A 15,199-nucleotide genomic window follows, 5' to 3' on the forward strand; every position below is an offset into this window, starting at 1 on the left:
GCCCCAGGCTTCCTTTGGTGAGGTGTGTGCATCTCTCCGCCAGATTGAGAAACTGCCGTCCAGCCTGAGGACCTGGGGACAAGCCAGCGGGAGTCTTTCCTGTGATATGCCAGCACGCCAGTGGGAGGAGCAGGCAGCGCTGCAGCAGAGACTTGCTGATGTTCAGGATGAGCTGCAGAAGGAAGAGACGGCAGCGCACAGTCTCCAGGCCGAGGTGCGGGCCGCTAGCCGGCTGGTAAGATACTCACTGAAGCACCCAGCTGGAGAATATCGGCTACATAAGGGTTTGCCCCTTTCTCGGCTGTGTGCACAGTACCTACAGCTGGGCCAGAAAGCTGTGCTCTGTTGTGGTGACTCGAGATTGCCACCACGTATGCTAGAGAGATGATACTGCCATTTCTTATTGTTGCCCCTTTTCGACCTGAGTGGCTAGCGGCAGTTTGAGGTGCTGTAGGTGTTCCAGCAGGGAGCAGAAATTGGTGAGAGTCAGGTATTTCTTTGATGCTGTTTATAAAGAATGCACAAAGTCCTGTGTCTCTGAACACAGAAAGAATCAAATAGCAGGAAACAGCTTCTTTAGATAACAATCCAAAAGTTCTCTTGTACCCCAACACAAAAACATCTCTCCAGGTCAGATACTGTGCTTTCAGCTGCTTCTGTTAAGAGGGAAGGTCCCCTTATGGAGTAGTAACTGGTTAAAAGATAGGAAACAAAGGGTGGGAATAAGTGGTGAATTTTCACAATGGAAAGTGGTAAATAGCCAGGTCCCACAAGATTCCATGATGGGATCTGTGCTAGTCTGCATATTCATAAATGATGTTGGGGTTAACAGCATGGTGGTTAAGTTTGCAGACGATACTAAATTACTTGCGATACTTAAATCCAAAGCTGACTGCGAAGAGTCACAAAACTGGATGACTGGGCAACAAAATGGCAGATGAAATTCAGTGTCGATAAATGCAAAGTAATGCCCATTGGAAAACATAATCCCAACTATGCATACAAAATGATGGCGTCTAAATTAGCTGTTAACCACTCAAGACAGAGATCTTGGAGTCCTTGTGGAGAGTTCTCTGAGAACATCCACTCAATGTGCAGTGGCAGTCAAAAAAGCGAACAAAATGTTTGGAATCATTAAGAAAGGGATAGATAATAAGACAGAAAATGTAATATTGCCTCTATATAATATAAATCCATGATACGTCCACACCTTGAATACTGCGTGCAGATCTGGACATCCCATCTCAAAAAAGATGTATTAGAATTGGAAAAAGTACAGAGAAGAGGAACAAAAATGATTAGGGGTATGGAACAGCTTCTATGTGAGGAAAGAGTAAAATATAGGCACTCTTCATCTTAGAAAAGAGACGATGAAGGGGGGGATACGATAGAGGTCTATAATGACTGGTGTGGAGAAAGCGAATAAGGCAATTTATTTACACTTTCACACAATACAAAATCTAGGGGTCACCCAATGAAATTAATAGTTAGCAGGTTTAAAACAAATATAAGGAATTATTGCTTCATGCAACACACAGTCCATATGTGGAACTCATTGCCAGGGGATGTTGTGAAGGCCAAAAAATAAATGGGTTCAAAAAAAGAACTAGATAAGTTCATGGAGGATTGGCCCATCCGTGGCTATTAGCCAAGATGGTCAGGGGTGCAACCCTATGCTCTGGTGTCCCTGAACCTCTGACTGCCAGCAGCTGGGGTGGACAACAGGAGATGGATCACTCAATAATTGCCCTGTTCTGTTCTCTCACTCTGAAATACCCAGCACCGGCCACTGTCGGAAGACATGCTCATGAGCTAGATGGATTGGTCTGACTCAGTATGGCCATTCTTATGTTCCTTCCGGCTGTCTCTGCACGTGTCTACACTGCACCACAGTACGGACTACAGGGGTGTGAACTGCAGAGCACACCAAAATGTTGGGCTGTAATTGTCCCATGTGAAGACTTTCGGCACAAACTAAAAGATACGCAGTTCTCATTAACGTAGTCCTCTTACAAACTGTGAGAACCTGTTACCAACCAGAGACTCTCTCACTGGATTAGGAGTTGTGCAGAATGTTGTTACATCTTAGCTCACAAGCCAGTAACTCCTGGTAGGAAGACCCACTCCACAAGAGGCACTGCAGCACCAGTAGCCTTCTTCAGACAGATTCCCCTGGTGGTGGAGGTTTGCACAGCAGCAACTTGGAGTTCAGAGCACACTTTCACCAGACTGCTCCTTGGGCTTAGATTACACTCCAGTGCTTGGTGCTACTGTCCATATTTAGCTAAGAACTCCTTGCCCATCGTCCACCTGGTGGAGCTCTGCTTGCTAATCTCCCACAGAGGCCTTCAAAGAAGAAAGCAAAGTTACTTCCCAAGAGTTACCTCTGTGCATTCAAATTACCCACCTGCTTTCCCTCTACCTCAGAGTTCTGTTCAGTGTCAGGGCTCTGGAGTCTACGGAGAAGGAACTAAGGCTGTTGAGGGGGGTGCACTCCCTCACTGAGTCGCATGATGATATCATCCTCATGTCAGTGGGCATGGCTTTTCAAGGTAATTCCACAGCTTGCTGCCAGGGGCGCCATAGCCTACAAGTAGGAATGCTCAGGGGAAATTTGCAGAGAACAGTTACTAGTGAGTAATATCCCCTTCTGCAAAGGTGGGCACCCTGAGCAGAGCCCTCCACCCCAGGGCATACCTCTCTCTAAAGCCCCTCCTGCAGCTCAGTTCCTTCTTTATAAAGTCCTAGTGCTACTTACTGCTCCTTGCTCATCACCTTCTAGGAGTTGATTCCCATTGACACAGAGACAGCTGGTCAAGCCCTAGATGCTGAGTGAATTTTTTTTCTTAATATTGAGGCTAGTCTTAGACTCACCCAATTGTAACTGCAGGCATGATTGTTCCTGATTTGGTTCATTCATGGGCCCATTTCTGTAATACCTTTGGATTCATGTCACTTGGCTCTGCTGAACTGAATATGTTCAGATTTCCCAAAGATTCCTTTCTCTGATGTTTAGCAATAGAATCATAGAAGTGTAGGACTGGAAGGGACCTCGAGAGGTCATCTGGTCCAGTCCCCTGCATTCACGGCAGTACTAAGTATTATCTAGACCAGGGGTTCCCAAACTTGGTTCACAGCTTGTTCAGGGTAAGCCCCTGATGGACCGCAAGACGCTTTGTTTACCTGAGCTCCCGCAGGTACGGCCTCTTGCAACTCCCAGTGGCTGCGGTTCGCTGTTCCCGGCCAATGGGAGCTGCAGGAAGTGGCGCAGGCCGGGCCACCACTTCTTGTCCTATCCTCAGAGGTTAAGGAGAACAATTTTTCTCCCTCCTCCCTGTAACAACCTTTATATACTTGAATAGCTCTTTTAATAAGATATTCTTGATTTCCTAGTTGTACAGTCTTTTTTCCCCTTTATTTCTGCTAAAGAGATCTAGAGTCCAGTTTCAGCCATTTTAGATGCATTCTTGGTTTGTCCCCCTTCTTAGCTTTTAGTTGGGGCGCGTCTTCTCTGGATAGCTTTGTAAAAGTGCTTTTTAGTTCTCTTAATGCTTTTGGCAACATTAACTCATTCTGCTTTCTAGCAACTTTCCCTTTCCTCCTTAACTGACTCTGTGTATCTGTGTGGTTCCCTCCCCGGCTATCCACACCCCAACAGAAATCTTAACTGTAAATCTTGGGGCATTCATATGCTCTGATGATTGCAGTACAGAACCCAACACAGAGTCATCCCTTAGCCATGTTCCTGTCCTTTTCCTTTTCTGAAGAATTGTAATCTACTATGCCCTAATTATGGTGACAAGTAAGATCCCCAATGCTTATGGATTTGAATTATTCCTCCAATTACATCCTTCTCACTACATTTCTTAATTGTACATCGTTTGTTTTCCCAAAATGTAATGCCTGCGTAGTGCTGGATTTGGTGAGCTCCCCATTCCTCACTGTGCTCAGCTGTCACTGGTTTCACCGTCTCTATTATTTGCAGTCAGTCTGATCAGTAAGAAGTAGATGCAGGATGGTTCTCTTCTGGCTAATTCCCGCCCCCTTCTGCCCCCCCAAGAAAATCATACAATTGTTCAGTACATGATCTGGGAACTCTGGGATTAGCTCTAGGCACCCAGGCCCTTATTTAGGCATCTTGACTCCAGTGAGCGCTGCTGGCTACTCAGCATTTTGAAAATCAGGCCACTTATTTAGAAACCTAAATATGGGTTTAGGGGCCTAACTTTAGGGTCCTACATTTAAAATGTGCTACTTGTTGAGGAGAGGTTTGTAATAGTTACACATTGATTTCACGTCTGGACAGTGCTCTAGGTTCTCTGACACATGGCACAACAACAGAATCCCAGCAGCATTATAAGAATTATTCAGAATTGAACTCTGTCTGCCAGCCAACACCTACAAACAAAGCTCCTTTCTGTTCGGGGAAGCAGACCCACACCATTCTCTTGTGGTAGGCCATGAATTTGGGCTATTTCAGATCAGTTGAGAAGAGCAAGCTCCTGAGTCCTGCCGGTTTCCCTGTCTCTTTGATAACAAGGGCCTCCAGCTCAAGCTATTCTGTGGCAGTTTGACATGGGGAGGGGGACCCTCATGCAGGCCAATCCAGGGCATTTCTAGTCTCAGTGGAAATTAGGCTTTTCTGCTTTCCCAGTTTTCACCAATGTCAATAGGGTTCTGACTAGAGTGGGAGGAGGGGACGCTCAGCCAATGTGAGCAATGAATTGCGCAGTCCTCTGGTGGGTTGTACCCAACACCCTAAACTCCACCTGGAGTCCATTGGGCTGCCAGTGCAGATCCTGGAGCCCTGGGGCACAGGCTCCCAGCAAGAGGCCCTGCTCAGTAAGCCAGGCTGTGGTTCCTGCACCAGCGCCAGTCCTCAGGTGGCTTTAAGGGATGGCCCCACATAGAGCTCATAGTGACCCCATCAACATTGGAAAGAAAAGAACTCAGCCTCCTCACCAGATGACTGGGCCACTGCTGTAATGTGATCGTCAGACAGCAGCTGGTGGCTAAAATCAACCCTTAGCTGGCGATTCTAATAACTAGCAGCCGACATACTCCCTCCGTCACAGGGATAGATATCATCTCCACCATCTCCTCCGGCTCCTTCCCCCAACCCACAGCATCACCTCAGTCCTGTGTGTGCTGAGCCGTGACCAGCTTGCTCGCATCTGTGACCTGATCTCCACCAGGAAGTGGCTGAGTCCCTGAGCTGCATCGTTCAGGTCACATGATATGGAGACATACAGCTTCAGCATACGGAAAACACCAGACCTCAGGCCTCCTCGTTAATCTTGCTGCTGGCCCCAGGTACACCTAGAAGAGGAGGGAGAATGTCACACTCCGCCACCCTTCGTCTGAGAGCTCTTCAGGCAGAGGAACCGTTGTGCCTGACTACCTGCTCAGACCTCTGAGAGAAAATGGAATTGTGGGTCCCCAGGTGAGTCAGCAACATGACATGATTGGTGGTAACAAAGGTCGCCGACAGATCTGATAGCCGCACGGACACAGATCTTTGTCCACAGCTAGGAGGAGATCATTAACCACCATGACTAGTGCAGTCTGCATGCCCTACCCAGGTCTCTACCTAGATTGGTAAGGGGCAAGGCGATCAAGGACATCTAGATACTGAGACAGTTGTCTCGCCACAAGCGTCCTCAAGCAGGGGATGTGTGCTATAGGTTGATAATTAGCTAGATTGTCTGAATCGAGTGTTGACTTCTTGAGCAAAGGCCACAAAGTTGCATCCTTCAAAGCAATAGGCAGCCAGCCCTCTTGGAGAGGCATTTTGACAATCACCACAAGCTAGAGGCTTAGTACTTCTCCACTGGCCTTCACCAGCCAGGAATATGTGGCTCCAAAGCACACATTATGGGACAAAGTTCTCCCAACACCTCCAATGCTTTAGCGAGCGTCACCATCTGGGACTTTTGCAGAGAGGACAGGGTCTTGCTTCCCCTCCAAGGAAGCAGATAACTCATCCCTAATCTGATCAGTCCTGTCTCATAGACTCATAGACATTAAGGTCAGACGAGACCATTATGATCATCTAGTCTGACCTCCTGCACAATGCAGTCCACAGAATCTCACCCATCCACTCCTGCAATAAACCTCTCACCTATGTCTGAGCTATTGAAGTCCTCAAATCATGGTTTAAAGACTTAAAGGTGCAGAGAATCCTCCAGCAAGTGACCCGTGCCCCATGCTACAGAGGAAGGCGAAAAACCCCCAGGGCCTCTTCCAATCTGCCCTAGAGGAAAATTCCTTCCCGACCCCAAATATGGCGATCAGCTGAACCCTGAGCATGTGGGCAACAAGCAATTTCCTCACATTAGGAGGCACTCAGACCAGCTACCAAGCTGAGGCAGGACTGATTTACCAGACTTTCTGACTACCACTCAAAACAAACCTGCTATCCAAGGTTTTTCTGGATGCAACAGTGGAGGAAAAGAATTAGTTCTTTTCCCCCTGTGCAACTGATCAGCCTCGGCACAGGACTTCCACCACCAGCACGCCAGCTATCTCCCCTCTCGCTTCATTTATTGCAGATCATCTGTGAGCCTGGGTGACCTTCTGAGAGCAAAGCCAGTGAAGAAGGTGCCATGGGACCACCGCATCAGTGGTGGAGAACACAAGAGTGTTAGTGTCCTACCAAACCTTCGTGGGATTAGTCAGTGGAACAAGACTCTCCCTCTGAGCTCTCTGTAGCCCTTCTGGCTCAATTAATCCCTGACGACAGACCATTGAAACAACAGGCGAGATGAGCCCCAGCCTCAAATGCAGGGGTAATGGCCAGCCAGGGGAGGAGGGTGGGCTTCGGAGCCCAAGTTCCAACCTGAGCCCAAACATCTCCACAGCTGTCTTTAGTGCCACAGTGCGAGCCCCAGTCCGTTGACCTGAGTTCTGAGACACACTGCTGCGGGTTTCTCCTTGCCGTGTAGGCATACCAGGAAATCCTAAGCCAGCGCAGAAGATTCCTCCTCTGCATGCAGACTGAAATCTCCAAGAACTATCAGTCGGTGCCTTTCCAATGCCATGATGGTGAGGAGCTCATTCAGCTCACTGAGCAATTTGGCAGTGCATCAGGGCAAGCAGTACACCGAAACCAGTCCCATCGTCGTCCTCATCTTAAACCTGTTCTGTCTGATCCAGTTTTGGAAAGAGAGAGCTGTTATACTTTTCACAGATTCCAAGGCCAGAAGGGACCATTGTGATCATCTGTCCGACCTCCTGTATCACACAGGCCAGAGAACTGCCCCACAATAATTCCAAGGGCAGATTTCTGAGAAAAACATCCAATCTTGATTTAAAAATGGTCAGTGATGGAGAATCCACCACAACCCTTGGTAAATTGGTCCACTGGATAATTACTGGTTTCAGAGTAGCAGCCGTGTTAGTCTGTATCCGCAAAAAGAAAAGACGGACTTGTGGCACCTTAGAGACTAACAAATTTATTTGCACATAAGCTTTCGTGAGCTACAGCTCACTTCATCGGATGTATTCAGTCCAAAAGGTTTTTTCCCCCCAGCTCTCCTACTGGTAATAGCTCACCTTACCTGATCACTCTTGTTACAGTGTGTATGGTAACATGCATTGTTTCATGTTCTCTGTGTATATAAATCTCCCCTCTGTATTTTCCACTGAATGCATCCGATGAAGTGAGCTGTAGCTCACGAAAACTTATGCTCAAATAAATTGGATAATTACTCTAACCATTACAGATTTATGCCTTATTTCCAGTCTGAGTTTGTCTAGCTTCAACTTCTAGCCATTGGATCGTGGTATACATTGCTCTACTAGACTGAAGAGCCCATTATTAAATTTGTAGATACTTACTGACTGTGATCAAGTCACCCCTTAGCCTTCTCTTTGTTAAACTGAATAGAGTGAGCTCCCTGAGCCTATCACTATAAGGCAGGTATCATTCCTTTGGCTCTTCTCCGAACCCTCTCCAACTGATCAACCTTCTTCCTGAATTGCGGGCACCAGAACTGAACACAGCATTCCAGCAGCATCACACCAGTGCCAAATATATATGTAAAATAAGCTGTCTGCTCCCACTCAAGATTCCTCTCTTTATGCATCCCAGGATCACATTAGCCCTTCTGACCACAGCGTTAACACGGGGAGCTCCTGTTCAGCTGATTCTCCACCCGGACTCTCAAATCATAGAATCATAGAATATCAGGGTTGGAAGGGACCCCAGAAGGTCATCTAGCCCAACCCCCTACTCAAAGCAGGACCAATTCCCAGTTAAATCATCCCAGCCAGGGCTTTGTCAAGCCTGACCTTAAAAACCTCTAAGGAAGGAGATTCTACCACCTCCCTAGGTAACGCATTCCAGTGTTTCACCACCCTCTTAGTGAAAAAGTTTTTCCTAATATCCAATCTAAACCTCCCCCACTGCAACTTGAGACCATTACTCCTCGTTCTGTCATCTGCTACCATTGAGAACAGTCTAGAGCCATCCTCTTTGGAACCCCCTTTCAGGTAGTTGAAAGCAGCTATCAAATCCCCCCTCATTCTTCTCTTCTGCAGGCTAAACAATCCCAGCTCCCTCAGCCTCTCCTCATAACTCATGTGTTCCAGTCCCCTAATCATTTTTGTTGCCCTTCACTGGACTCTCTCCAATTTAACCACATCCTTCTTGAAGTGTGGGGCCCAAAACTGGACACAGTACTCCAGATGAGGCCTCACCAATGTCGAATAGAGGGGAACGATCACGTCCCTCCATCTGCTCGCTATGCCCCTACTTATACATCCCAAAATGCCATTGGCCTTCTTGGCAACAAGGGCACACTGCTGACTCATATCCAGCTTCTCGTCCACTGTCACCCCTAGGTCCTTTTCCGCAGAACTGCTGCCTAGCCATTCGGTCCCTAGTCTGTAGCTGTGCATTGGGTTCTTCCGTCCTAAGTGCAGGACCCTGTACTTATCCTTATTGAACCTCATCAGATTCCTTTTGGCCCAATCTTCCAATTGGTCTAGGTCCTTCTGTATCCTATCCCTCCCCTCCAGCGTATCTACCTCTCCTCCCAGTTTAGTATCATCCGCAAATTTGCTGAGAGTGCAATCCACACCATCCTCCAGATCATTTATGAAGATATTGAATAAAACCGGCCCCAGGACCGACCCTTGGGGCACTCCACTTGATACCGGCTGCCAACTAGACATGGAGCCATTGATCACTACCCGTTGAGCCCGACAATCTAGCCAGCTTTCTACCCACCTTATAGTGCATTCATCCAGCCCATACTTCCTTAACTTGCTGACAAGAATACTATGGGAGACCGTGTCAAAAGCTTTGCTAAAGTCAAGAAACAATACATCCACTGCTTTCCCTTCATCCACAGAACCAGTAATCTCATCATAAAAGGCGATTAGATTAGTCAGGCATGACCTTCCCTTGGTGAATCCATGCTGACTGTTCCTGATCACTTTCCTCTCATGCAAGTGCTTCAGGATTGATTCTTTGAGGACCTGCTCCATGATTTTTCCAGGGACTGAGGTGAGGCTGACTGGCCTATAGTTCCCAGGATCTTCCTTCTTCCCTTTTTTAAAGATTGGCACTACATTAGCCTTTTTCCAGTCATCCGGGACTTCCCCGGTTCGCCACGAGTTTTCAAAGATAATGGCCAGTGGCTCTGCAATCACAGCCGCCAATTCCTTCAGCACTCTCGGATGCAACTCGTCCGGCCCCATGGACTTGTGCACGTCCAGCTTTTCTAAATAGTCCCTAACCGCCTCTATCTCCACAGAGGGCTGGCCATCTCTTCCGCATTTTGTGATGCCCAGCGCAGTTGTCTGGGAGCTGACCTTGTTAGTGAAAACAGAGGCAAAAAAAGCATTGAGTACATTAGCTTTTTCCACATCCTCTGTCACTAGGTTGCCTCCCTCATTCAGTAAGGGGCCCACACATTCCTTGGCTTTCTTCTTGTTGCCAACATACCTGAAGAAACCCTTCTTGTTACTCTTGACATCTCTGGCTAGCTGCAGCTCCAGGTGCGATTTGGCCCTCCTGATAACATTCCTACATGCCTGAGCAATATTTTTATACTCTTCCCTGGTCATATGTCCAACCTTCCACTTCTTGTAAGCTTCTTTTTTATGTTTAAGATCCGCTAGGATTTCACCATTAAGCCAAGCTGGTCGCCTGCCATATTTACTATTCTTTCGACTCATCGGGATGGTTTGTCCCTGTAACCTCAACAGGGATTCCTTGAAATACAGCCAGCTCTCCTGGACTCCTTTCCCCTTCAAGTTAGTCCCCCAGGGGATCCTGGCCATCCGTTCCCTGAGGGAGTCGAAGTCTGCTTTCCTGAAGTCCAGGGTCCGTATCCTGCTGCTTACCTTTCTTCCCTGCGTCAGGATCCTGAACTCAACCAACTCATGGTCACTGCCTCCCAGATTCCCATCCACTTTTGCTTCCCCCACTAATTCTACCCGGTTTGTGAGCAGCAGGTCAAGAAAAGCACCCCCCCTAGTTGGCTCCTCTAGCACTTGCGCCAGGAAATTGTCCCCTACGCTTTCCAAAAACTTCCTGGATTGTCTATGTACCGCTGTATTGCTCTCCCAGCAGATATCAGGAAAATTAAAGTCACCCATGAGAATCAGGGCATGCGATCTAGTAGCTTCCGTGAGCTGCCGGAAGAAAGCCTCATCCACCTCATCCCCCTGGTCCGGTGGTCTATAGCAGACTCCCACCACGACATCACTCTTGTTGCACACACTTCTAAACTTAATCCAGAGACACTCAGGTTTTTCTGCAGTTTCGTACCGGAGCTCTGAGCAGTCATACTGCTCCCTTACATACAGTGCTACTCCCCCACCTTTTCTGCCCTGCCTGTCCTTCCTGAACAGTTTATAACTATCCATGACAGTACTCCAGTCATGTGAGTTATCCCACCAAGTCTCTGTTATTCCGATCACGTCATAGTTCCTTGACATCACCAGGACCTCCAGTTCTCCCTGCTTGTTTCCAAGGCTGTTGATCGCCCCTCATTGCCAGTATGAGGCAGGAGCCCTCCCCTCACAGACATTCCTGCCTGTGCTTCCTCCCGGTATCCCGCTTTCCCACTTACCTCAGGGCTTTGGTCTCCTTCCCCCGGTGAACCTAGTTTAAAGCCCTCCTCACTAGGTTAGCCAGCCTGCTGGCAAAGATGCTCTTCCCTCTCTTCGTAAGATGGAGCCCGTCTCTGCCCAGCACTCCTCCTTCATGGAACACCATCCCATGGTCAAAGAAACCAAATGTCTTTCATGGTCCTGGCTTCCCAGGATAGAGTCCCCCAGCCTGTAAGCATGGCCTGCGTTCTTTGTTCCTAGATGTATACATTTACATTTAGCTGTATTAAAATACATAGTGTTTGCTTGTGCCCAGTTTACCAAGCAATCCAGATCACCCTGAATCAGTGACCTGTCCTCTTCATTATTTGTCACTGCCCCAATTTTTATGTCCTCTGCAAACTTTAAGCTGGATGCGGTCAGCACACTCCCCACTGACCCCCCACTTGGGTCCTGACGCATGGAATACTACTGACAACTGTGCCAAGACTGGACCTGCAGCAGCATCCAAACAGTCTGTAATACACTCAAAGTCTTGTATTAAACCGTAGGTGGTTGATATTTCATTTCCCACCAACTGAGCACGAATCATTGTGAGAGTAATACTCCCCTTCTCCAGCACGTTCCATCTGTCAACAAATATTAGTGAATTAAAATGAGGTAGGCAAGTATTGTACAGAAAGGGGAGGTGCAGCACAGGGGCTAGCTGACTTTCCCAAGCAGTATACTGAGTCACCGGCAGAACCAGCAATTGGGTTCAGGGCTCCTGACTGTGAGGCCTCTTTGTCACCACAAGGTCCGCTTTGTTCTCTATTGTTTTTGCTTCTTTCTCTGTAGAAAGAATCCCTGCAAATTGCGGGCTATTTATTTTGGACTTTTATGAAGGACTTTTTTTTTTCACTCCTCTGCCTCTCCTTTCCTTTATATATTTGTGTCTCTGAATTGGACGTTCTCCTAATGATCTATGTCTTGGAGGGTGCTAGTTGCACAGTGGGGGCTGAGTTCTGGTCTTAGGAAGAAATCATTGCTGACTATCTGTTGGCAGGTTGACTGTCCCATTCATAGTACTTTGTAGCCCAGTGAATTTGAGCAGCTGTGACAGGAGGTTGTAAAGAAAAGATGAGCCTTGGTCACATGGCAGGTTCTCAGGTGTTCTTTGTTGGTAGAATTACTCTTTCCTTCATCCTGGTGACTCGATATCTCACAGTGGTGTAGGTATGACAGAGAGACTCCCCAACAAGTATTGTTGAGTCTTGAGCTATTTCACTGTAGATTGCAGGCTGAAGGGCTGACTGTCTGTGCAGAAGGGCTCTGTCCTCGGTGAGGAGTAGACCAAAAGGGTCAGCTCTGAAAGAGGCTAAAGGGAAAGTACACGCTGCTCCAAGCCTCGCCAGATCACTTTTCATAATACCAGTACAAAGCAGAATTATATTTCCAGTAACAATTCTGACTTGACTGATATCAGTTTTCTGACTTCTCATAGTCTGTCCCTGGGTTTTCTATACACCCCTCCAACTATACCATAGTGTCAGGCAAATTAGTCCTTATTTGTTTTCACAGAGTCTTCTCCCTTCCCTGGCTATGGGAATCCATGCTGGGGGGGGGGGGTATATGTGTTGGGGGACCCAGGTGTGTACACAAATGCACACATCGTAATAATCATTCTGGTTACATGGAAAAGCTTTCTCAGAGATGCAGGCCTTGCTGGCCATCCTGCTCTGAACTGGTCTAATCCCCTCTGAAAGTCCACAACACAGCCACAGCCTCTCCCCTGAGAGTGCTTTATTGCTGACGATAGTGCTCCTCTGCTGAGTGCCCCAAAGGAGCTAGCTGTCTTGGTAGGTCCTGCATGGAGGCGTCCTTGATGGTGTAGCTGGGCCCTAACATGTCAGTGGTTTGACATAGGTATCAAGGTCTTGAACAGGCAACAGGCCAAGGTCACTGGAGGGATCTGATCACAGGGTGTTGTGCTCACAGTGGCTCATGCAATCGAGGAGGTGGGGTACCACATTCTGCATGGTCTGCAGCCTCTGTTTCTGCGGTCACTCCCAGGTACAGCAAGCTGGGGTAATGCAGCCAGGTAACAAGTGTGTGGGTCACGGTGGCCAAATCTTCATCCAGGAAGAAGAGGTGACCTTTCCTTGGAAGCTGGAGGTGCCTTGATCTGCCTGGTCACCTGGTAACGAGTTACCCCAGAGGGAGGCTGGGCACGTACTGGAGTGTGTGCAGGAGACAACGGGTGGGGGGTGGCGTAACCACGCGGATGATCTCAGTGGGCTGGCGCAGACTCTCACAGCTGTTTCACCGGCAGGCCACGGCTTCACTAGCACCAGCTGTTTCTGGGTGCAAATGTGATTCCTTTAGTGTCTCTGCAGACTGAGTGGCCTGGACGTTAATAAGTTTCCTGTTTCCTTTCTGGCAGCCCTGGTGAGGAGCAAGCCTGTGTCCACTGTGTCCTGTCAACCTAGAGTGACTCATGCCCTTTATTGCTAACGACTGCACCTTTGCTGTGTGTCCCCATGTGCACTCCAGGAACAGGGCCGGGAGGAGCAGGGGGAGAATATATGAGTGTGCCCGTGGACACTCAGCCAGGTGGGGGGTGTCGTGTCTGCGAGTGTGTCCGTGGGCACGCACCCAGGTGTGTGGGGGGGTGTATGTAAGTGTGTCTGTGTGCACTCCAGGAACGGGGCCGGCGGGGGAGCAAGGGGAGAATATGCGAGTGTGCCCATGTGCACACACCCAGGTGTGTGTGGGGGTGTATGTAAGTGTGTCTGTGTGCACTCCAGGAACGGGGCCGGCGGGGGAGCAAGGGGAGAATATGCGAGTGTGCCCATGTGCACACACCCAGGTGTGTGTGGGGGTGTATGTAAGTGTGTCTGTGTGCACTCCAGGAACGGGGCCGGCGGGGGAGCAAGGGGAGAATATGTGAGTGTGCCCATGTGCACACACCCAGGTGTGTGGGGGGGTGTATGTAAGTGTGTCTGTGTGCACTCCAGGAACGGGGCCGGCGGGGGAGCAAGGGGAGAATATGCAAGTGTGCCCGTGGGCACTCAGCCAGGTGGGGGGTGTCATGTCTGCGAGTGTGCCCATGTGCACGCACTCAGGTGTGTGTGGGGGTGTATGTAAGTGTGTCTGTGTGCACTCCAGGAACGGGGCCGGGGGGGGAGCAGGGGGAAAATATGCGAGTGTGTCCGTGGGCACTCAGCCAGGTGTGTGGGGGGGTGTATGTGAGTGTGTCTGTGTGCACTCTAGGGACGGGGTGGTCAGGGACACATGCAAGTGTGCCCATGTGCACTTCGGGGTTCAGGAGCATATGCAAGTGTGTCCATTTGTCTTCCTAGGGCACAGGGTGTGGGGAGCATACATGTGCCCAAGAGTGCCCCTCGGGTGTGCGGCATATGTGAGTTTACCCAGCCCTGTACAAGGGTGGGGTGCAGTGAATGCAAGTGTGTCCGGGGTTTGTACCTCAGGGGTGGTGGCTCCATGAGTGTGCAAAGCATGCTGGGTGCCCATACTAAGCTGGGAGTGTGTTTGCACACCTTTGCTGGTGCCAGCTGTCAGCAACTGATCAGTTTCATAGCATAGATCAGGTCTGCGTCCATGGTAGGTATGATGTGGTGAGAGGGACCAATAGCCAGCCCTGTCAAATGTGGAGAGAATAAAGAAAACAAGGGAGCTGTTGGCTGAAACAGTCCTTAAGACTGGCTTCACTCCATGCAGTCTCTGTAAAGAAGTAGTCCTGGGAGTTGTGGAGAAACAGACAGCCTCCAGGCCAGGAGGCTAATGCCCAGCCGCTGCTGTTTGCATAGCTGCAGTGCCCTTAGGAGAGACTTGGGAAAACTAGCTTGGACTCGAATGAATATTTACAATTCTACTGCTCCAAAGTTGAACGCAATCACAGCCCTGTGATGTGCAGGCTTTGTGTATCAAAGGAAAAGGAGAGAGAGCAGTAAAGATGGAGTTGCCTTTGGAGAGACTTAGAAACACAGATCTCCCTGCTTGCAGCAGAATGAAAATGCTTTATTTCTGATAGGAGCAATTTATTCTTCAGGCACTTTCCTTGATATCAGAAGGCGCCTGGCTGGATTCTGAAGTGGATTGTCTTTAATTCAGAATGAAAGAAAGGAATGGAAAG

General features: G+C 48.8%; 1 protein-coding gene across 1 annotated transcript in view; it reads left to right on the forward strand.

The window, feature by feature from the left end:
* Positions 1-15,199, forward strand: part of LOC140896510 (uncharacterized) — a 346,326-nt gene that overhangs the window by 251,150 nt on the left and 79,977 nt on the right. The window contains exon 11 of the mRNA XM_073308434.2: positions 44-235. Within this exon, the coding sequence (XP_073164535.2) occupies positions 44-235 (192 nt within the window). The remainder of the gene's footprint in view (positions 1-43; positions 236-15,199) is intronic.

This window comes from Lepidochelys kempii, chromosome 12 (genome assembly GCF_965140285.1).
Source record: "Lepidochelys kempii isolate rLepKem1 chromosome 12, rLepKem1.hap1, whole genome shotgun sequence".
Lineage (NCBI taxonomy): Eukaryota > Metazoa > Chordata > Testudines > Cheloniidae > Lepidochelys > Lepidochelys kempii.